The sequence below is a fragment of the Delphinapterus leucas genome, chromosome 12, assembly GCF_059928025.1.
Source record: "Delphinapterus leucas isolate spDelLeu-1000000601 "Yukka" chromosome 12, BTC_Dleu_Yukka2, whole genome shotgun sequence".
NCBI classification, from domain to species: Eukaryota; Metazoa; Chordata; class Mammalia; order Artiodactyla; family Monodontidae; genus Delphinapterus; species Delphinapterus leucas.
The window spans coordinates 84,082,732-84,106,864 of NC_143140.1; the positions used below are offsets into that span (position 1 = coordinate 84,082,732).

The 24,133-nt window shown below is 42.0% G+C and overlaps 1 protein-coding gene across 8 annotated transcripts in view; it reads right to left on the reverse strand.

The window, feature by feature from the left end:
* Positions 1–12,862: 12,862 nt before the first annotated feature.
* Positions 12,863–24,133, reverse strand: part of CNKSR3 (CNKSR family member 3) — a 107,458-nt gene continuing 96,187 nt past the window's right edge. For 7 of the 8 annotated variants that reach the window (XM_089922173.1, XM_089922168.1, XM_089922170.1 and 4 more), the window contains one exon: positions 19,768–21,743. In XM_089922173.1, coding sequence (XP_089778299.1) covers positions 21,445–21,743 — 299 coding nt within the window. In that variant the 3' untranslated portion in view covers positions 19,768–21,444. Of the gene's footprint in view, positions 13,643–19,767; positions 21,744–24,133 lie in introns of those variants that run through there. The other variant, XM_089922169.1, reaches the window with a different exon arrangement.

Sequence of the window (24,133 nt, forward strand, 5' to 3'; positions counted from 1 at the left end):
TGCAGGAGTTTCTCCCCTCAATCTAGTCTCACATATTACATTTTGCACATATTCTACTTCTATCCTGAATTACCAGCTACTCACTAGAAAGCCTCCTTCTCTGGCAGCCCTGATATTCACAGAGTCATTTCCCCTCTAGAATGCCTGCCCCGCCCCCCAGTGTCTGACTGCCTAACTCAGTGACCTGTCTGTTTATGTTTATAGCCTTAGTCTCTGCCACAGCCTATCAAATAGTAGGTGCTCAGTAAAATCAGTTTTGAATAAATGAATGAATGACTGAATCCTCAAGTCTCACCTCAGACAACACCTCCTTTAAGAAGCCTTCCCCTCCTCTACCATGTGGACCTCGGACCAGGCCCCTCACCTCTGCAGCTCATACTTCCCTATCTTTGTTCTCAACAACGCTTTGTTATCTTTCAAAAGTATGTTGCAATCACTGCCCTTCTTTAAAGAAAACAAACCCCTCCTGTGTCCTCAGTATCTCAGATAAAGTTCAAACTCCTTCGCTGACATTCGTTTATTCCATTCTTTCACTCAACAAGGATATATTAATTGAGTGTGTTACGAACAGGTTAAGGGCGCTCTTCTCAGAGTCAGCTGTTTGCACTGACAGATACACACACAGATCATTATGGCACAATGCAGGGAGTGCGGTGGCAGAGATGTGCACGGGGTATTTTAAAAGCAGAGGGGAGGGGCACCTAATCCATCTTGAGAATGAATGGGAAAGAAAGGTTTTTTCCTGAGAAGGCAATTGCTAGTACTCTCTTAAGGATGCGTAAGAATCCACTCACCAAAGAAAGGTGAAGAGGGAAGGGGGCGAGGCATACTTTGTTTTCATAGACTTAATGTATCAGGATACTGAACACACCAGGAGGTGACACCCGAGCAGCGGAGAGAGAACCGCACCACTTCTTACAGCTTGGGAGCACTCCATTATGTGGATGTCCTGTAGCTTGTTCAACCAGCCCTCTGCTGATGGGCATTAATGACTTTTCTACTTCTGTTATCTGCTATCATAAATAATGCTGCAATGAATGGCGCGGTATCTATTTGCTGCTTTTTGTGTTTTTACCCGGTTGTAACTTTGGAATCAATTCTTAGAAGTGCGATTGCTGGGCTTCCCTGGTGGCGCAGTGGTTAAGAATCCTCCTGCCAATGCAGGAGACACTGGTTCGAGCCCTGGTCCCGGAAGATCCCACATGCCGCAGAGCAACTAAGCCCGTGCGCCACAACTATTGAAGCCCACGTGCCTAGAGCCCGTGCTCCGCAACAAGAGAAGCCACCGCAAGGAGAAGCCCGCACACCACCTCAAAGAGTAGCCCCCACTCGCCGCAACTAGAGGAAGCCCACGCGCAGCAACGAAGACCCAACGCAGCCATAAATAAATAAATAAATTTCCAAAAAAAAAAAGAAGTGCGATTGCTGGACCAAAGGGTGAATGCAGGTGTAATTATGCTCAATATTGCCAAATAAACCCATGGGGGTTGTGTCATGTTGCATTCTCATTAGCAATGTATGAGACCAAAAGGCAACTCACAGAAAGATATTTTTAAAGGTGATGTAAAAATTCTGGTCTCAGAACTGTACTTTAGCAGCCTCCATGGGAAAGGGCAGAGTTAAAAACTGAAAAGCACTGGGAAGTCAGAGCTGTGGAGACTGAATCATAAAATCAGAAGGTTTATTTAAATGGAAACAAGATGCAGAAGAATAAACAAGGCTTCTGACTACCCTTTGTCCTGCAACAGAACAAAACAAATACCCAACCTGCCCTGAAAACCATGGGGAAGTGATAACCTATCTATCAAGCAAGAGCTAGTGGAAGGAATTAATAGACATTACACATTATTATTAATCCAACCTTCCTCTGTTCCCCAACTCCATTTTTCTACCAAGTAAATCTAACAACTACAAATGTTTTCTGTCCCAGAAGTTTCAAGATCTTCACCCTCGATGAGGGAGCGCTGTCATCCTCGTCCCTTCTCCTCCCAGACCCTGGAGTCCTCAATTTCCTTGGAAGGGACCTAGTCAGGTCAACAGCACTTTAAAGCTTGGCAATTTGAACTGCATGGCTGGACTCCTATCCCTGATCTCACTCTACTGAACTCCTAAATCTATCTTCTGGGTTCTTGCTTTGTGGGGACAGGTAAGGAAGGGAGATTGTGTTGTTTTATTTATTGATTTTCCTATATTTGGTTTAAATAAAAAATGCTACATATATATATATGCAAATTCTATGTAACTAATGATGCAAATACAAACACAGTCCATGCCACAATTTAAGAACTAGACTATCACAATATCCTTGAAGCTACCTGTGCGTTCTTGCTTGATCCTACCCGTCCCCTTTCTTTCCTTCTTGCCTCTGCCAGAGAGGATGTGTGTTTGCATTTGCTGAGAGTTGGATGACTACTGGGCCACCTTTGCCTCCTATGAGTCCTACTGGTGAGACTTGGTATTATTTGGACAAGGCTTAGGCTGCATCTCTCAGGACTGATGTAAGAGTTTGCCCTCAGGAACACTTTCGCGTCCCTTGCTGTCATTCTGAGCTCACTGGTAGAGGTCCCGTGCATTTACAAATCCAGCAATGCCTTATAAAATATCTTCACGGTGTTGAATGCAAGATTTATTTGTAGTGTAGCAGGAGGGTTCCTCATGGTAGCTAGTAGGCCAAACTACTATGAGTAGAAGTCTGTGGTTTCATAATTCTAGCCTCTGGTCTTGCGATAGTATCACTCTTCCTTGCTATACTATAAGGAAGGATTACAACAAATCCTATTTCAAATGCTACTACCCCTTAAGAGTTTTATTATCTACAACAGTTTCAAATAGTTGGTAGTGGTTACCTGACATTCTGTCTTGAAGGCCTTGAGATTTTTTTCTAAACTCTTCAGGAATGCATGCTCAACTTCTACTGTGAGCAGGCATGCGATGAGTGACAGCCTAACAAGAATTTAGCCTGGACAGCCCAAGTTCCAACCTCTGCATTTTTCAGATGAACGTATGTTTCCTGGTATTTCACTCTTCAGGGATTAGTCCTTGATTACCTAGATCTACCCTCAGAGCCTTGCTCGTTAATAAGATTGTAGGAATTTGAAAAACAAACATCTTCTCTCCCTACCCCATTTCTTATCTCATCCTTCACTCATTCAAGTGAGTGCTGTAACTTATGTACTGCTTACAAAGTGGACTCCTCAAACTAAAAGACCTCGCATTGCCTTGAGTTTTAAAACCCTGGTAAAAAGTACGCAACCAAAAAACACTTTTATCTGAACTTGTGCCTCATCTCGGTTCCTATTCTGATCATTCTTAATGACTAATTCTAATTCCTAGTTAATAATCATCACTTGGTATCTGTTATCTATTGCTGTGTAACAAATCCTATAAAATTGAACAGTTTGGAAAAGCAATAAACATTTATTTTCTGACCCCGTTTATGTTAATCAGAAATTGGGGGATGATTAGCTGAGGGACTCCAGATTTCATATGGGGTTTTACTGTCAGGGTGTCGGCTGGGGCTGCCGTCTTCTGAAGACTTGACTGATCAGAGGATCCACCTCCAAGGTGGCTCACTCACATGGCGGACGACTCAGTGCTAAGTGCTGCAGGGAAACTCACTTTCTCAGCACGTGGTCCTCTCCATAAAGGGCTGCTTGAGTGTCCTCACAACATGGCAGCTGGCTTCCCTCAGGATGAGTGATCCAAGAGAGAACAAGGTGGAAGCCTCCACATCTCCCATGACCTACCTCAAAAGTCACATGCTGTCCTTTCCACAGTATCACAATTGGTATCACAAGTCCTCTTTATTGGGTGTGGGAGGGAATTACACAGGGGGTTGAACACTTGGAAATGGAGATCATTGGAGGTCTTCCTTAGGCTGCTTACTAAGCCTGGCAAATCGTTTTCCTTTGAAAGGGATATAAAGCCAAAGATCCGCAGAGCCTGAAGCTCGATAGTTTGTAAGCTACTCCAACATGCTGAATAAAGAGCAGAAAGTGAACTTTTACATTTCCTGTGCAGACGATGGTGATTTCACATTTTTGCAAGAAATCTCCTATCTTTGGGGTTTATCACCTACATCTTTCCTGAGGTTCCAAAAATGAAATGACATTTCATGACTAAAGATTGAGAAGCAGCCAGGCTGATAGAAACAATGGGGTACGGTAGAAAGTTGTTACTGGAAGGTTCCTAAGTATGCCTCTCGAGAGTCTTTGGGGTTAGTTATTTTTCCACAGAATAATAAGCTCCATTTAATGGAAAAACGTCTTGCCCTTCTACTCCGGACAGTAAATGTCATCTTAACGAATAGTGGCAGACTCCATTTTTTTTTTGTTTTGGCAGAATAATGGCAGACTCCATTTTTTTGTTTTGCTTTGCTTTCGGGAATGCTTGATATGATAGCACCTGCAGAGTTTCTGGAATCTCCTTACAATCTTCTAAGGAGGCGGGAAGTCATAAGTCTAATTGTAAAACCATGGTAGCCTTGTCACTACTAGGTTAGCAAGCCAGAAAGCTGACAAAGTTCAACAAAGCAGTGGTTATAAAATATTTATATATAACTTTAATTGCCAAACCTCTGAAGAACTGGTGGATCTTTCCACAAGGTGCATCAACATCACAAAGTCATCTTTCTAAGCGCCCTCTTCCTCCTGAATAATCAAATTCAAGAGATGTTTATAAGAGAACCAACCACCAGAATGTGCCAGGCATTTTTCTAGACTTCCAGGAGACAATAAGAAAGCTAAGATCCTGCCCTTCGGCAACTAGGGCATCCCTGCTCAGTGCCAGAAACTTCTCCAACCTCATGGTGGGTTTTCATCATGTCCTCTCCCCATTATCAACTTGCAGGAAGACACAGAAGCTGGTGATACAGGAATTCAAGGAGGAAGCCTCTGCCTTACTCTTTTCCTTCTTCATCCCCCCCACTCCCCTCAGTTTTCCTGGGAACAGCACACCTGGAGAGGGCAGCCACCTAGCTCTAGGAATGATCTTCCCTCCAAATTTTAGATGTTTGGAATCTCCTTCTGTTTAAATCTTCCCCAAATCTACTCAACGTGGATTGTGAGCCTGCCCAGGCATTTTTCAGATTTTAGACTTTTCATCCTGTCAGCGTCGTGGTTTTATGATATAATAGCGTCCAGAAGCAAATCTCAGCCCCTGGTGATTTACACAGGACGGGTGGGTCCAGGGCTCCCCCAAAGCCTTGACTGCAAGGAACACTGCCTAAGTGACAGAGAATGACAAGCTTCCAAGGAAAGGAGAGTAGGAGTGCCAAGAGCAATGGCTTTTTCAACTAGACTCTTTAGAGCTTACATACATCCTAGGAACTTTCTCCTTTTCTAGAGGAAGAAAAAGTAATCCTACCCCATCCAAACTAAAGACTCACTCAAACGCATAATCCTATTTATATGCATCAACTTCCTTTTTCTTATCTATCAGAATCCTTTGAAAAGAAAACGGTGCAATGCAAAAGCAGCTAGGTTTATGGAGTAGAGCCCTGAGTCTATTCCATCTTGAAATATCTAAATTTCTTAAAGACAACATCTTCCTTTTTTGAGATATAATCGACATATACCCTTATATTAGTTTCAGGCGTACAACGTAATGAGTCGGTATTTGTATGTATTTTGAAATCATCACCACAGTAAGTCTAGTTAACACTCATCACCACACATAGATACATTTTTTTTCCTCAAGAACGCTTTTTTGTCTCGAGGACTTTTAAGATCTACTTTCTTAGCAACTTTTAAATATGCAACATGGTATTATTAACTGTAGCCGCCATGATGTATATTACATCCCAGGATTTATCTTGTAATTGGAAATTTGTGCCTTTTGACCCCCTTCACCCCTTTTGCTCACCCCCCACCTTCCACCTCTAGCAACCACCAATTGGTTCTTTGCATTTATGAGCTTGGGTTTTGTTTCTGTTTTTGTTTTTTGCAGATTCCACATATAAGTGATCATGCAGTATTGGCCAAAGACATCTTTCTACATTACAGATTAGCAATCCTAAAACCTTCCATTTAAAAGTAATTTTAAGGCACGTATGGATTACATAAATGCAAAGATTCATACGAAATTATTAGCATTCTGCCCTCCTGTGTCCCTCCTCCCTAACAAAGAGCATGTGTTTCTGACACCATCCTTCCACCTGTCCATCCCCAGGATCAAAAACGGTAACAGCCATCCCCCGCAATCCAAAGGCAAGTTTCCCCTGTAGAGTGCTTCACTTCTGAAATCGGACTAAGTCCGATTGAATTATTAAAAATGTATTTACCCCTGTAGGGCTTCCCTGGTGGCGCAGTGGTTGAGAGTCCGCCTGCCGATGCGGGGGACGCGGGTTCATGCCCCGGTCTGGGAGGATCCCACGTGCCGCGGAGCGGCTGGGCCCGTGAGCCATGGCCACTGAGCCTGTGCTTCCGGAGCCTGTGTTCCGCAACTGGAGAGGCCACAGCAGTGAGGCCCGCGTGCCGCAAAAAAAAAAAAAAAATGTATTTACCCCTGTAGAATTGCCCTGTGAGTGTACCAAATGCTTTCTGTTTGTCCCGTCAGAGCTACCCTTCATGCCCTCGAACCTCCCCCCTCCCCCGACCCTTGTTTTGGGCCAAGGATACTGCCCTCCATGGACACCCCATCAACGGGGCTCTTCAGCCCCTGGCTTCTGGTTGGGTCCTGCCAAGTGGCGGGTACTCACAGAAGGAGAGAAAGGTCAGAACACATATTCCCTCCTCTCTCTCTCTCTCTCTCTCTCTCTTTCTCTCTCTTCCTCCCTCCCTTCCTCCCTCTCCCTTCCCACCACCTCTTCTGCATTACCAGTGATCTTCTACCAAAGATCATGGCTACTGAAGGGCATCCCCTCCCCTCTCCAACTGCCACATTCTCCCTGGGTTCCCTGGACCTTTCCCTCCCCTAACCAGCCATCCTTCTTGCTGATCCTGGGATGCTTCACCACCCCTTGTGGAGTCTCTGCATCTCCTGACACTTTTGTAAACATGAGACTCTCATTAGGGTCCCCTGTGAGGGTGCCATGTGTTTCCTTCATTGACCATGACCAGTACTGTGCGCGACTGGCTTTTTTAGCCTTCGTATCAATATATCAAGTATTCCACTCTTTTCCAAATGAAAGTAAATTAGAAAAGAATAAGCCAACCACAGGGTGCACAACTTTACATAACTAAGAAAATAATTTAGGCACTGCTGCAAAGAAAATTAAAGAAAGCTGTTTCACTGTGTGCATTATTTAATCAAGGCAATAGGAAAGGAATGTTAAGAAAAGCTGGAATGTTTGTCACGTTCAGGGTCCCTGATACCATAGATTGCTGCTTGTTGCCGCCACATGAGTAATTCACAATGGACGTGAACATGCACATGCAAGAATTTTTCCACTTTTAATGAAACATAAGAAACTGGCAAGCCTTAGAAGTTAGAAACATATGTATTTAATTATTTTGTTAGGCTTTATTTAATAAGAAAGGTTTTCTATAATCAAATGTATTGTACATTATTTTTTAACATTTGAAATAATAGCTTATGAATAAAACTGGTCAAAGGCTTAATAGTTGAATTTTTACTGGAGATTTGATTCCTTCTGTCTTCAAAATAGGTTTAAATTAGCTTTTCAAAATAGCCAGCTAATTTCCTGGATGTAAGGAAGAGTAAGGGGTTCTCAGAATTGAAAAGCAGCCTCTATTCTCTTTTGCACAGAAAAACAAACACTCAGGAACACAGAATTGAATTACCCATAATTTAGTCTTTGATTCTTTATACATCATCATTACCGTCATTGGTCCATGCTTGTCCTTCTTTTACTTTTTAAATTTCATTTAAAAAATAATAAATGAATACCTACAGACCCACTATCCTAACCAAGGACTGGAATATTCCCGATTAGTCAAAAATCCAACTCACCTGGCTTCCCGGGTCCACGGTCCAGGGCAGATCAGCGCAGGGCATCTCCTTGACCACCGAGCATGCAGCCGGACCAACCTCCTGCATATCCAGCTCCTCCTGCCTTTTGCGGACTCAGGTGAAAAGCTACACTGCACAGCATGGGCGCTGGCATTTTGAGCAGCCATCAAAGAGGCTAGGTGACATGAAAAAGTACAGGGACTTTAACTTCTCATGGGCTGCCCTGACCTGGAAGATAAATCTCCCCTTCAGCTCCCTCCTTAGAGCTTCCAGAGGAGCCCCACGGAGTGGAACACCATTGCCCAGAGACCCACTCTGTGTCTTCCTGGTTCATCTCAGAAGTGACAGTAGATGAGGCCATGCATCTCTGTGTGTCTTAGTCTTCTCAGGATGCTGTAACCCAGTCCCACAGACTGGGTGGCTTAAAAAGCAGAAATTTATTGTCTCACAGTTCTGGAAACTAGAAGTCTGAGATCAGGGTGTCAGCAGGGTTGCTTTTTACTGAGGTCTCTCTCCTTGGCTTGTAGATGGCAGTCTTCTCCCTGTGTCTTCACATGGTCCTTCCTCTGTGCACACACATGTCTGTGTCCAAATTCCCTCTTATAAGGACACCATATCGAATTAAGGCCCATCCTAAAGACCTCATTACTTCTTTGAAGATCTTATCTCCAAATATGGTTACATTCTGAGATACTGGGGTTAGGACTTCAACACATGAATTTGTGGGGGACACAATTCAGCCCATAACACCATGTACCACTTCACATCTTCTTTTGCTTTACGTCTCTTTTTTTCTCATTCTAGTTGCCCTGAGTTTTAACTTGCAGATAAAGCATCAATACTTTTATCCTTGACTCTGGTGAGAACTGGACTAATACAAGAATCCATTACATACATCCACCTGTGGATTCCTCCCTTTCTTATGCTCTTGTCACCCCACCGGTAATCAACATCCTGAACTGGGTGTTTTCATCCCCTTTCTTTTCTCTTTTCACTTATGTGTTGTGTCTAAATAATATTTTCTTCAGTTTTACCTGTTTTAGAATGTTTAAAGAGTGTTATACTATATGCTGCATTGTGGCACTTACTTTTCCTGCTCAACATTACATTAATAAAACCCATCTCTTTGATGTGAACAGCTATAATTCATTCATTTTTCACTGGCTGCAGATTACTCCGTTTTAAGAATAAACCATAATATAAGCATTATTTTGCTGATGGACATTAGGTTGTGTTGTGCAAACAAAGGCAGAGAGCCAAGGAGCATAAACAGGCCTTTTAGAGACTATGTGCTGGGGACCCTCAGAAAAAGCAGCAGAAGGAGTGCAGCTCCTGTTGTCAGTTTCATCGAGGGCAGTAGATGGCAAGTCGACAGAGCCCAATCTCAGACCCTGGGACAGAGTCACTAGACCTGTGGGGATTTCAAGCTGCATCTTTAAGGAAGCAGCAGGCCCTCCCCTGGCATGATCAGGGGTCGTGATTGCAGCTGAGTGACACTGCCAACCAGCAGCAAGATTTGCTTCTTTAGCATCCATGGTCGGGAACAACCAGCCCTTTCCTCCCCTGGTAGCACCAGGAAAGTAGGTTCTAAGCCTTGCATTTGATCAGATTTTATTGCCCTAAATGATGGGTCATAGCCAGTTTCCATGGAGCTCTGCAGGAGCCCAACTCCTTTACTGGGATAACAGCTGATAGGGTATCAGTCTTTGACATGTTAGCATTTACATCTCAGGTAGTTATCATTTTATTCTCCAGAATATATTCCCAGGAGTGAAACTGCTGGGTCATACGGTATGAATATTCAGGGATAATTTAATCTCACACCAGCCAATGCATGTGAGGTCCCACTGATCCTCTGAGTACATCCTCCTAGTATTTTTCAGTTACTTCATTTCTGGTGATCAATTAGGTATGGAAGAATACCTCCCTGTGGTTTTGATTTCGATTCCTCTGATGACTAATGAGTAGCTTTTCATGTGCATATGGACCATTTGTGGTTTTTTTGTGTGAAATGCTTTTTGCTCATTTTTGTACTGGTTTATCTTTCTCTAACCAACCTGTAAGGATTATTTATATATTCTTGATGATTACCTTTAAGGTTTGTTATTCTTCCTCAATTTGTAGCCTTCCTTTTATTTTCTTTACAGTGTGTTTTGATGAACAGTTCTTAGCTTTAATGTAATTGAATTTATCAATCATCTTTTTAGTTGGCCTTTTTATTGTCTTGTATAAGAAATTCTTCCCTATTCCAATATCATAAAAATATATAAGCCTCAAAATGAAGCATGAACCAAGAATAAGTCATAATGGAAATTAAAAATTAGTTGGAATTGAACGATAATGAAAACACTACATACCAAACCTTGTGAAATATAGCAAAAGTAATGTTTTGGGGGAAATTTATAGCCTTAAGTGTTAATATTAGACAAGAAAAATTATATATTAATGAACTAAGTATCCAACTTAGAGAACATGGCAGAGACCATTAGCCCTCACCAATATCCCTTTCCCAACCTCCCTTGCAGTTAAGGTGGCCATGATCGTCATTTCTAGGCCAGGTTGGTTAACTACTCAGTTTCGCTTTCTCATCTCTCACACCCCAATCTACCAGATGGATAATGCCAGGGTAAGCTTGAAGCCCCAAGTTGGAGAAACCAGAAATAGGAGTGTGGCCTGTGTCCCTGAGTCACTGGTTGGAGCAGGGCCATCGTAGAGTATTGTCCATCCTGGAACACCCACAGTGGACTTTGCATGTGGAAAACGTAAACTCTTAGTGTGTTAAGTCACTGAGATACTGGGGTTGTTACAGCATGAGCCTAAAACAAGAAGTTTAAAAAAAAACAAAAAAACAATAACCCCAAAGGAAATAAAGGAGAAAATGAAAGAGCAAAGATCAATGAAATGGAAAACAAAGAAGCAGCAGACTCACCAGAGGGAGAGCTGTTCTTTCCTGAGCCTTAGAAAAGCCATCAGGTAACTGCCCAACTCTGGTCTTGGTCTCCTCGTCAAATGTGTTTTCATCTCTCCACACTGTTCCAAAGAACACATTGAGAGCCCACATATATAAAGCTGAATAGGCTGGAGTATTTGTTTCTTATTCTTCTGATTGCCAAATAAATGTGCTGTATTTTCTCAACGCAGGAAGCAAAAAGGTTGGAGATGGACTGAGCATAGATAGCAAATCTGAGGAACAGGGGTGACTGGGGTTTGAGCGGCATCAGGAAAACACAAAGGCAAAAGAGCAGAGCAAGAGGCCAAAAGTCAGAGACTGAAGGTGAAAAAGGGCAAGAGGAAGAAAAACAAGCAGAGCCGGAAGCAGGGTTTCCTGGAGCGCTCAGGGCAAAGGCTCCCTTGCGATGAGAAAAGACACAAACAGAATAGGTATTGTCATTTGAGTGCACCAAGTATTTTCCACTGCCAAGAAGAGGATCCAATCCTATTTCCCACATTTTCAGCTAATTCTACAAGAGCTCTTTTGATAAAAGTACAATACATGGCTGTATTTATTGGAAAATGCAGCCCCACAGAGACCCAGTAAAATCATCATTAACTTCAATTTGCAGTTTACTTAATCATCTGATATCTCTTCCTTTTAATCTTTTTATTGCTTGTTGAACTACATCCTAGTTGAATGTCTCCTGCTACTTATCTTTTTGGAGAGTCGGATTCCTGGGGGAGCAGAGTTTCTGCTTGTTTTCATACATCAACAAAGCAGAATTCCACAGACTCATGTGAGCCCAATGTAGCCTCAAGCAAAGGACATTATTTTAAAACTAGACATATTTCACACAGTATCAGCAGCATTGCTTGTTGTCTCTAAAACACAGCAACAATATTCTCGGTAATTCCTTCACTTGGATGAAGGTTCTTAATAATATTTCACTGTCTAGTCAACAGCTTTAGTATTTATACACTTGGCTTTCTCAGGTCCAAACTACTTCTCCTTCAGCCAAACGTCATACAACTGGAATTGTCCTCCATCTTGCTTAACTTTATAGGAATGTCCTTTTGCCAGTACTCCCCACTATTAATTTTCCTATGGCTAATTTAAAACTGCCTGTATGATTCTTAAATGAGTCCTTTGTAGACTTTGGAAAGTGCTTACATTCTCAGCAGTTACTGTAATCCTGTAACCAAAGAAGCTATGGTTGACAGCCAAGGTTTATTCTTCCTATAAATATGATTGAGTTCTGACACCTGGTATAATGTTTTTCTTTAGCATGTGAGCCAACGTAATGAAATTCTATATGTAGTTGTCTGCAAAAAAAACCCTTAATATAAAATCTTTTTTTCTCACATAAAACTTTAATAATTTCTTTCAATTTCTTTCTGACTGCAAGGTCATTAATTTTACCATCTAGTTACTTCAATAATATTGACTCTCCCTACCATGTGAGTTATACAGACCCTGCTTTAGAAAGGTTCATAATCCAAGCTGGAGAGCCAAACATCTAACAAGATGAGTCAGTGCTACAGAAAAACTGCAGACTAATGAATTCTGTCCAGAGTAAGGTCAAGGAGGGTCTCATAGGGACGACCTTGGAAGTCCCGTTGGTGACTGGATCTAGAAGTATGAGTCCATCCTCTGGTTAAGAAGCCAGAACTCAGGGCTAAGTCAGGGGCCTAAGGAAGAGCATTAGCTAAAATTAACTAGTTGTTAGTTAATTTAGTTAATTAAAACTAACACACAAACCAAGCCTTACACCTTGATAATTTGTATATTATGTTGTCTAAAGAGTATAATTCAATTAACTTCCTTGAATACCCTCTAAGGGGAGGGGGTTCAATGACATTCCTTCCTTGAGGAGAAATCTGAAAAAAATCAGTAGCACTTCCAAGTAAAATACAGTATTCTAAACAAGATTGGCTTAAATATTTTTCCATTTATTAAACTGTCATAAGAGCTAAAAAGAGAAGCAAATATTGAAAGGTCTAGGTTAATTTCTTTTCTTCTCTAAAAATCAGGTTCTAGGGGTTTTGTTCTGTTTTTTTCTTTTTGTTTGTTTTGTGGGCTTTTTTCTTTTGTTTTTTTAATTGCTCATCTGAGCTAAATACCCACGGCCAACCCTTATTTATCCTTGGCATTGCCATGAGCATTATAATGTAAAACTGCCACTCTAGTCATTCACCCATGACTGTCTTCCCTTTTACCTAGGAATTAAACAGATTATTTCCTAGGAAATAAACATAAGTAGGATCCAATGTGAGGGTCTTCTTTGGGTGTTCAGTGGAGTGGGGGAGAGATCCACAGAGGCAAACAGTTATTACAAAATATAACTGTGACACGCGGTACAGAACAGAATTGAGTTTTGCTAGAAAGTAAAAAGAAGAAACAAATATGATCTCTGTCCTTGGGGCATTTGTAATCTACTAGGTTGAATCACACTGACTGCCGACTACGTAGGTTTTTTATTTCAATACGGCCAAATATTCACAAATTCATACGATTCTGCTTAACAGATGAGAAGGACGAACACAAAAGTTCAAGCAGGGAAGGGCGCTGCTGTGTGTGTAGTAGCTAAGCATCCTCGGTCTGTGTGCTCGCAGTCTACACGGCATGTGTCCAGATGGTTGAAAGTCAGGCAAAACTCAGTAAACCAAATGAAAGCTGAGCCTAACAACCATCTTCTAGTTCCCTTTGTCCCTCTCATAGAACCTCTTTCCCTTTTTCTCCCTGGACCTACCAAAGCATTAGTTGGGAGCAGCATCGGAGGACAATCCTTTCCAGCTTCTGCAAAGACAACACAATCTATTAGTTTTATATGTATGAAAAAGTTCCTTTTCAGGAGAATTTCCAACACAGAAACCATTTTACATGATTCCTTTTTTTTCTAGTCTTATTGAAACAGGAGTGAAGGGGGCAGGGCACAACCTCTGAAAGAATGACATAGCCCGAGGACATGACATAAACGGATTAGAACCAAATGGGTCCAAGATGGCGGACAAGTCAACTTCCACTAGATCTTGAGCCTCAGTATCGGCTCACTGTAACACTTTAGCAAGCTAAATGACACATCCACAGGCGCCATGACAGTTGAAGACCCACCGGAAGGATCAAAAAGTGGGCGGTGGCCCACTTCCTAGAAATCCCCGCCCCTTCTGGAAATAGCTGGAATACTCCTCCCACTCTTTAGCCTATGAAATTACCCACCCCTATAAAAACTGACAACCCCATACCCTGGTGCCTTTCTCACCTTCTGGGATGGCCCACACTCAGTGGAGTGTGTCTCTCTCTAAACAAATCCACTTCTTACCTATAGCTTTGTCTCTCACTGAATTCTTTCTGTGATGAGACATCAAGAACCTGAGCTTCGTTAAGTCCTGAAACCAGGTGTGTGATCTCAGTTGGAAGATCATGGGTTTTGGCCGGGTTCGAGTCCCGGCCACGTGGGTTCAAGTTCCAAGCTGAGGTGCACGGTTTCAATATGAAACACAGAAATAAATTTGGGGGTACCACTTCAAACCAGGGATGGGAGGCAAAAGTCATTCAGCCAACTAGGCGATGGGGAAGTGCTCAGATTTCTTTTGTTTTCATACATTATTCTGTTGAAAGTTGGGGGATTAAAGAGGGAAAATATGCTGCTGACGAATCAAGCCAATATTAAAATAATACTCTATTATTATGAGTGTGTCCAATCATAGACTTTTATCATTTTTTGGGTACTGATTCAGCCAAAACTTCTGAGTAACTGAGATTTGTACCAGTAAAAGCCACATTTCCAGGCTATGGACTACACAGCCGCCTTCTGACAGTGTGGCCGTGGCATTATCTTGCCGGTTATGGATGAAAGCCTACTGGCCACCTCTGAATGCTTTATTTACTAAAGGTTAAGACAGAGCAAACACTGCTACTAGAGTGTTCCAGCAAGAGTCAACATCTCCTAAGTGCTGGCCGCTGGACTACCCTACGGGCCTTACAAAATTGTCTCATTTAATCCCCATAAGCCTATGAATGAGATTCTATTATTATCCCCATTTCATAGATAACCGGGGAGCAAAGAGATAAGTAACTTGTTTCAAGTCACAGAGCTTGTGAGACAGCTGGATTATCTAACTTCAAAAGCTGAGCCCTCAACTGCTTCTAACTACTGGATACATTTCCAAAAGGCAAAGACTTCTAAAGTAGTACTAATCCCTGAAACCCCTCCATTCTTATCCTGACAGGGCCTCAGCTGGAATGACAGAGAAGGTATATACGAGTAAGAAAAGAGAACCCCACACCCACGAAATTCAAAGGACAATTTCTTACTTCAGGCACCATATTACTTCATATTGAACTTCATTTTTAAAGTCTTTTCTCTTTAAGATAAATCAAAATGTTCAGAATGAGATATGTCAAAATGCTGAAGGATTATCTTAAAATCCAGTCTTTGTCACCCAGAAAACAAAGTTAAATGGGAAATCTTTTTTAATGGGTCTAGTCAATGGAAGCACAAGGAAAACAATGGGTTTTTTCCCTAATGTTCTCTCCTTTTAAATCACTCCTTCACAAACATTTGAGTGTTTACAATGCTCCAGGCGAGGAGAGAGAAAATGATGAGAATATCAACATTCCTGGACTTGAGGGGTGATGTAGCCCTTCTTCTTTTTAAAATACCTTTGAGGTTTATTTCTTAATTTTCTCCTACAGCTTCAGTTTCAAAACTTTTCAGAGAAACAGGAAGCTTGGGAAAGGAGAGCATGCGTAATCTTCAGCTGCAAGCATGACATGTAGGCCCGGGCTGGGAACTATCTTCCTCTGCACAGTGACTCCAGGGCCGTCAGGTCCAGGAGAAACATTGGAAAGGTCAGCTTTGTGTTCTCTTTAATCCAGTTTTTAATCAACAGATTTTTAAATACTCACCTTCCAGGTGATTAGCAAGAATATATCCAAAAAATACACAAGCAGGGTAACTCCAAAGGTGAACAAAATCAAATGTCATTGGCCAACCCAAAAAGTGGCCCTACCGAAAGGAGTTTTTTCATTTTCAAGGTGCCCACCTTCCATATAATCTCCAAGGAAGTAGCAGGCAGAAGTCGCATCCCAAAGGAAATGATGCAGTGATTCTCTCCATAGGAGTGGGAGCAAAGACAGTTATGAAGACAGTTGCACTGAGGTCAGGAGATGGGAGAATCTGATTAAAGCCAGTCACTGGGAAAATAACATGAGTACAGATACAGACCCTAAGAAGGACATGACAGGTACACTTTCTATAACCTTGTCTATTGCATTGACAGTTATGCTCTCACCGGGCATTCTATTTTGACTTTCTAGTATATTCATAATATATTACAAGAAGTCATTCTAAACAATTCATTTGAATGATGTTCAGTTTTAAAATATGAGCTTGAAAACACACACACACACCTACTCAAATGCCCTGCTAAGATGCTGTGTCTTCAATAATCTTGAATTACCTGCACCTCCTGGCTAATGGTTTCATTACTCTGACAGCTGAAATAACATGTTCATGGCTTACGTGAGCCTTGGATGTTTGGGGTTAGGAAAAGAATGGGCAGGTTGTGCATGTGTTTTCTAAATTAACTCGACGCTGCGTTTGTCAACAGCGCTACAAGGTTCAATCACACGGATGGTACCGGGGGTGGCGGCGGGGTGCTGGGGGAGCAGGCACACTTGGAAGGTGCTACTTGACTGGGTGCCACTGTCATGAGAAGCCAGGTGTCACCCCTTGTAATGTAAAGGAATCAAATAATTTAACCTTTTAAGACAGATTTGATGAATCCATTCTACCTTGAAAGAGATAAACTGGTACATAAAGCAGCCACATAGCACAGGGAGATCAGCTCTGTGCTTTGTGACCACCTAGAGGGGTGGGATAGGGAGGGTGAGAGGGAGATGCAAGAGGGAGGGGATATGGGGATATATGTATATGTATAGCTGATTCACTCTGTTATACAGCAGAAACTAACACACCATTGTAAAGCAATTATACTCCAAGAAAGATGTTAAAAAAAAAAATTAGTACATAAAGGACAAAAAGTTAAAAAAAAAAAAAAAAAGAGTGGGAGCAAAATGTGACCCACTTCTCTGTAAGGACTAACCACAGATTCAATAGGTGGAAACATCCAAATTAGACCTGCATGGCCATCCCATTTATGCCTCTGGTGGCAAAAAAGCAACATACTTGTGTCAAAGACATTTACTTACACCAGCTCTTTGGGGGATGAAAAGTGAAGAGTAAATACGTCTTAGAGTTTTCTGAGAGCTAATAAACTGAAACTTGGGAATACTGATGGTCTTTGGGCCAGAGGAGGCAACAAACAACTGCTTGACTTTCAGGTGGAAAAACAAAAAAGGAAAACAACCCTCACAAAACAGATTCTAAAACTTCCGGTGTGGTGGGGAGAGAACTGAGGAGACAGAAGTAAAGATAGAAAATTGACAAATATATAACGTGAAGACTGGAACTCTACTCAAAGATGAAACAGCATTTCTTTTAAATCACTTGTTCTCAAAGGGATGGTACTGCCCCTTAGATGTGGTTTTGGAACTGTAAGGGCTTTTGAAGTGCTAATGATAGGACGGGCACTATCTACATTCAACAGATGGAACACAGATGCTACACAAGTTCTACAGGTTAGACCCCTCCCAGCAAGAAACTGTCCCCCATCAGCACAGCTATCAGTTGCCCGAGCAAATATTCATGTAGATGCAAAGCCGGTCTAGAACTATCTGAGTTTAGTTGAAAATTAGAATCTAATTTTGTTTTATATATAAACATACAGGGAACCTCTAGCCCAGTTTTAATATGCATTGGATTTTTCAGGAATGCAATTATCCTATAAACTGAGGGAAAGTGTACAGCAAAGTGATGATGAACAAGGTTGCCAGAGCTAGACTGCTTTGATTTTAATCCCAGCTTTGCCCTACCAGCCCTGTGCCCTCATATGTAAAATGGGAATCACGGTGGCACCCGCCTCATAAAGTTGTCAGGTAAGTATTTAGAACAATGCCAGGCATCCAGTAAACACTATATGGATGTAACTGTTACAGAATTCTGTTTTGTCTAGGACCTTATCAAGAATTGGCCACATGTTAAGAAAAGGGAACTCTCGTACAATGGTGGTGGGAATCTAAATTGCTGCAGCCACTGTGGAAAACAGTATGGAGGTTTCTCAAAAAACTAAGAATTAGAGCTACCATATGGCCCAGCAATTCCACTCCTGTGTATACATCCAAGAAAACCATAAACACTAATTGAAAAAGATACAAGCACCCCAACGTTCATAGCATTATTTACAATTGTCAAGGTATAGAAGCAACCTAGGCGTCCATCAACAGATGAATGGACAAAGAAGATGTGCAATACATATATATATATATATATATATGGAATACTATTCAGCCATAAGAAAGAATGACATTTTGTTATTTGTGGCCACATGGATGGACCTGGAGGGCTTTATGCTAAGTGAAATAAGTCAGACAGAGAAAGACAAATACTGTATGATATCATGTATATGTTGAATCTAAAAAAATACAACCAGTGAATAAAGCAAAAAAGAAGCAGACTCACAGATATAGAGAAGAAACTAGTAGTTATCAGTGGGGAGAGGGAAAGGAGAAGGGGCAGGATAGGGGTAGGGGAAAAAAAGGATTATTATGGGATTATATGAAATCACGTGTGTGAAACTTTTAAAAATTGTAAAGCGCTATAGAATTTAAAGAATTGTTCGTTCCATTAAAAAAAAAGAATTGGCCCCATTTTAGAAAATTGCATTGCTGACATCAATCCCATTTCTGCTGTTGGGTTGCCAGCACAGCAGGCCTGTGTAGCTGCCACAGGCCTGGTGATTTCATGTACAGATACAAGTGTGTGCTTTGTTACATGATTTCATACATCTTGTAATGTAATCATGCTAGAGCATTTACATATTAAAATAATGATTTCATTACAAAATATTTATATATGTATATTTGTTTATATTCAGTTAGGACATTATATTGACGGGGATGTACAGAGGTCAGTTATAGTACCTACTTCATTTTGGAACAGCAAATAGGGATGATGCTCTTAGGTATGAAAGAAGGTTTTATCATCCATGAATTTCATTTGATGACTGTAGTGATATTATAAAATATTTACTATACAAAAGGGTTAGTGTTGAGTTGGGTCTGGTAGTAATCAAAAATCACTGTTTTAAAGGATCATGTCAAGAAGTGTCATTTACATCTTCATATGTTCACACATGTCTACCATTAAACCTGGATTAATACTGAGGCAAGCAGTTTCCATTAATTTCTAAGAAATTAGTATTAAGCTGTTAATTATATATGTCAACAGTAACGATACATAGAAACTTCTTTAAGCAGCAATCTATTTCTCAAACACATTTCAGGAGAAAATCCCAAACAAAAATAAAAATGAAGCGGTGGAGGCTGATTGAAGGTAGAGAGCCCAGAAACTTCTGTGGCCTCCCCTTAGGACTTCAGGGAACAGTCTGAGAAACACTGATTGGGCACAGTTACTGTACTTGAGTTGGGCACTGAAAATTCATCTGAGGATGGTCATTTGATCACAAAGGACATTTACTCCACAGAAAAGGGGCTGACCTCCAGCTAAGACCTCCAAAACCACTAAACTCATTACTCAGGGGATCTGAGAGTGATCTGGAGAGTGAGAGGAAGAGTGAGAGGAAGAGTTGCCACCCCATTTTCTGGGCCACGCTAACAGTCAAAGGGCGAGGGCTGGCTCTCCCCACTTTTCCATAGTCCCTTCTAGTCATCAGTGCCCTGTTACCAGACTTCCCCGCCCCTGCTCTGCCCTTATACTGTATTGTCAAGCACCCAATGAATCACGCATTCCAAGCCTCTTCTCTCCTCCACTGGCCAAACCCCTTTTCATTCCCCATGAAACAACTATATCTTCACTGCAGTTCCCTTGGGGGTTGGTTGACAGGAAAACAGCCTGACTGGATTCATTCACACTAATATGTGAGTGGTTGCCAGCTCCCTTAACCCCACCAGAGGCTTTTTTTTTTTTTAATATTTTGGCCGCAACACGCAGCACGTGGGATCTTTGTTCCCCGACCAGGGATTGAACCTGCACCCCCTACATTGGAAGCATGGAGTCTTAACCACTGGACCGCCAGGGAAGTCCCACCAGAGGCATTTTAAAAGGAAGATGTTAACTCCAAGCAATCTCCAATTTCAGGCAGTTCAGCAAAGTAGACATTTCAAGGGGTGAGGGGAAGATATTTTTGAATAGGAGATACCAGCTTTGCCCAGGGATATAGCTCAGAAAATTCTCCAAATGTAATTTTACTTTACACATGCTCCCTCAACGCCCCCCAGTTCTAATCCATAAAATCCTAAAATGGTTGGGAGGGTTTATTTTGTTTTTTTAACAATAGTGCCCACAGTGGCAACAGCCAAGGTGGTCACTGGTAAACCTGAAAACATTTTGAACACTTTTTTCGTTAGCTTCATGTAGGACACAAGACAGAAATATATCAATTACATGTGACTAAGAGTAAGAAAAATATACAACTATATTTAAAACACTTAAATTAACAAGATAGTACTTTTCCATTCTAGCAAAATATCATACATTCAGTTTAAACAAGAGTTAATATCCAGACACACTTTTCCAAAATACCTGATGCTAGTTGAAAATGAGTGACCGTGAGATTTTCCAAGAGATTTCTAATTAGCAAAATGTGTACAATTTTGAAGAACTGTCCATTCTTTTCTAGAAGATAGTCATTGAACAGGTCAAAATGCAAACTGATGTCTCTCTCATAAACCTAAGTATGGTTGCTTCATTTTTCTCAATGATACTTTGGCTGTCAGCAAATCTTATAGCTTCTTTTCCCTTAAAGACAATAATATACAACACCCTTCACAAATAACCATAAACTTCTTTGTGTGTAGTAAGCCCTATCTAAACATTTTCACGTGTTTCTGTATTAACTGACTTACGCTGAGACTGCTGAAAAGGGCATTAACTCAGTGTAACTGGCCTACACTCAAACCTCTGCTCTGAAAGAGCATCACATGCTTCCCACGTGGTATTTCAAAGTCAAAGCTGCTACACTTGCACATGTGGTATGTAGCTTGAAAAATCAAAACGAAACTGTTTTCTCCACTGGCTTTTTCAGGTGAAGAGGCTGGACCAAAAACCAACACATCTGTGTGACACTGGCCACCAACTGTAGTCCCACCCCCCCTAAAAAGAACAATGGCCCAGATCCTCATAATGACGATAACATTCCTGGCCAAGGCTCTGGTTTACGGAGTGTGTCTCCGTGTTCTGACTCTCAAGGAAGCAAAAAAATAGCAGACTCTCCCCATTTCTCTCCTTTGGCCTCCATAAGCCAGCATCTAAGATTCTCTGGATTTGTTCCCATCCAATGATTTCAAAATTCCAAGTGCAGTATACAACTTAAAAAAAAAGAAAAAGAAAAAAGAAAAGCCACGAAATCGCATAAGGTCGCTGCATAATACTGTGGATGAAAATCAGAACAAGTTGCTGATTGAGGACACAAGGCACTTGGTAGCAGGAGACAGGGAGGGTCCCGGGAACGCAGGGCTCAGTGAGTCAACAGTTTCAGGCGAGTAAACCAGCTGACCAGCAGGGACGGCTCTGGAGAAGAGGACTTGGCCGCCGAGGAGCTGGCTCTCTTTTTGGTCCCTTCCTCCGAGAATGGAATCGTGGCGCTGCTGTGGAGATCTGAACTGATGTAGCACCTGCTGCCTCGGATGTAGTCTGCACCTCGGACCAGCTGCCTCTCGGTCGTGGGCCTTGAGAAACGGTATGGGGGGGATGACCTTTCTTCGATGATCGGAGAGATCCGCTCATTACTGAAATACCGGCAAAGGCCGTCCTCACCTGTTTTCAGACAAAGCCCACAAGTAGTCCGTTAAAATACCCATCCTCTGCATGGCACTGCCTCTGAAGGTGGCGGCACACCCTGCCCTCCTCCCAGGGATGGGCTACCAGGCCCCCCAGGAGGCCAGGCTCACACCACTGGGTGCTGAGAAAGCAGAAACGGAAGAGGTAGGTGCACACTTCAGGCTGCTTTTCCATCTGAGAGGTAACACAGGGGCAGAGCAGAATCAGAGAGCCCGCACTTTTTTCTTTCTTTTTTTTTTTTTTTTTGTGGTACGCGGGCCTCTCACTGCTGTGGCCTCTCCCGTTGTGGAGCACAGGCTCCGGACACACAGGCTCAGCGGCCATGGCTCACGGGCCCAGCCGCTCTTTGGCATGTGGGATCTTCCCAGACCGGGGCACGAACCCGTGTCCCCTGCATCGGCAGGCAGACTCTCAACCACTGCGCCACCAGAGAAGCCCTTTTTTTTTTTTTCCCGCACTTCTTAATCAGTGTAGAATTTTCATGATTTCACTTGAAATCAAAAAACCAAAGAGAAAATCTTATAATTCTATCAGTCCTTCCACATCTGTCCCTGCTCAATGCCTGCAGCCCAGAGCACGTGCCCCTGGAACGGTGGTTCTTATTCCCGAGCATCCCTAAGGAGCATTTAGGAGGTGGGATGCCTTTGGTTATCACTCTGAATGCAGGGCAGGCACTCTTCACCTTTAATGGATGGGGTTCAAAGATTTTAATGCTCTGTAAGGCTTGGGACATTTCTGGAGAAGGAAGAATGATCCCACCCTAAAAGCCGGTAGACCCCCTGGGATGGGGGCAGGGGGGTAAGAAACTGAATAGAAACATAAAATGCAGGGCACCCTGGCAACATGTAGCATTCTTTTGACTCAGAAATTCCACTTTTAAAAACGGATGAAGAACTACGTACAAGATGCTTATTGAAGCAATATTAACAATTGGGGGGGGGAAACACAGATAACCTAAATGCTCAACCATAGCAGACTGAATGAAGAGGTGCTATTGCCATAAGATGGATTACTAATGCAGCTATTACCAAAAATACACCTGTTAACGTTCCCCTTTCATAGTATTACTGAATATCTATTCCATTTTGCACATTTTTCTAAGCGTATAATACGTAAATATAGGAATGACTAGAAGATACACAAAACATTCAGAGTGATTATTTCTAGGTTGGGGAAGCAGATTACAGATTAGTTTTCTCGTACCTTCTAGAGGTTTTCCAACAATTTGTTTTGTTTCTGTAATCAAAGGGGGAAAGTTACGTTAAAAAGTGCCCACTGTCAAAAAGCCACATTTTGTAGGAGTCTATTTATATGAAATGCCTTGAAAAAGTAAATCCAGAGACAGAAAGTAGATTTTCAGGGCTTCCCTGGTGGCTCAGTGGTTAAGAATCCACCTGCCAATGCAGGGGACGTGGGTTTGAGCCCTGGTCCAGGAAGATCCCACATCCCACATGCCGCAGAGCAACTAAGCCTGTGCGCCACAACGACTGAGCCTGCGCTCTAGAGCCCGCGAGCCACAACTACTGAGCCCACGTGCCACAACTCCTGAAGCCCACGTGCCTAGAGCCCGCGCTCCACGACAAGAGAAGCCACCAAAATGAGAAGCCCGCGCACTGCAACGAAGACCCAACGCAGCCAAAAATAAATACATTTATTTAAAAAAAAAAAAAAGATGACTATGAAAGTTAAAAAAAAAAAAAAAGAGTAGATTTTTGGTTGCCAGGAGCTGAAGGCGGAGGGAATGAGGAATGACTGCTTACAGGCGTTTTTTGTTGAAGTGATAGAATATTCTGGAATTAGCACAACTCTATGAATATACTAAACACCACTGAATCGTACATTTTAACAGGGTGAACTTTATGGTATGCGAGTTGTCTCTCAAAAAAAGCTGTTATTTTTTTTAATTGCCCATTATGCAGGTAACTTTCTTTTTAAAATGATAACACCAGAAAAAATGTGGAAGGTGGGATGGAGGCCAAGTATCTTTCCATTTTCCTGACCTCACACCCCCCACCCCTACACCCCATATCTCAACCTTAAACGAAATAAAAGTCTAAATCGGGGACTTCAAATGCTAAAAAGAATGGCAAAGAAGATGTGGACATTTCTCAATCTAAACAAAGAACTGCCCTGCCCCCTGCTGTCTGCTCCACAGATTTTCGTGTCAACTAAGGGTATCTCGGACCTTAGAAGGCAACTTCTCCCTTTTCCAATTTAGTGTAATCCAGGTGATTTGGGTACTTAGGTGACAAACTTTACCAAGTCGCAGGGAGAAGTCAGGGGTTGATCACTTTGGAAGTTAGGCCTCCAGAACTTTTCTCTTCTTCCTTTTACAATCTAAGGCCTACTGTTCTCTAACTTTTCAC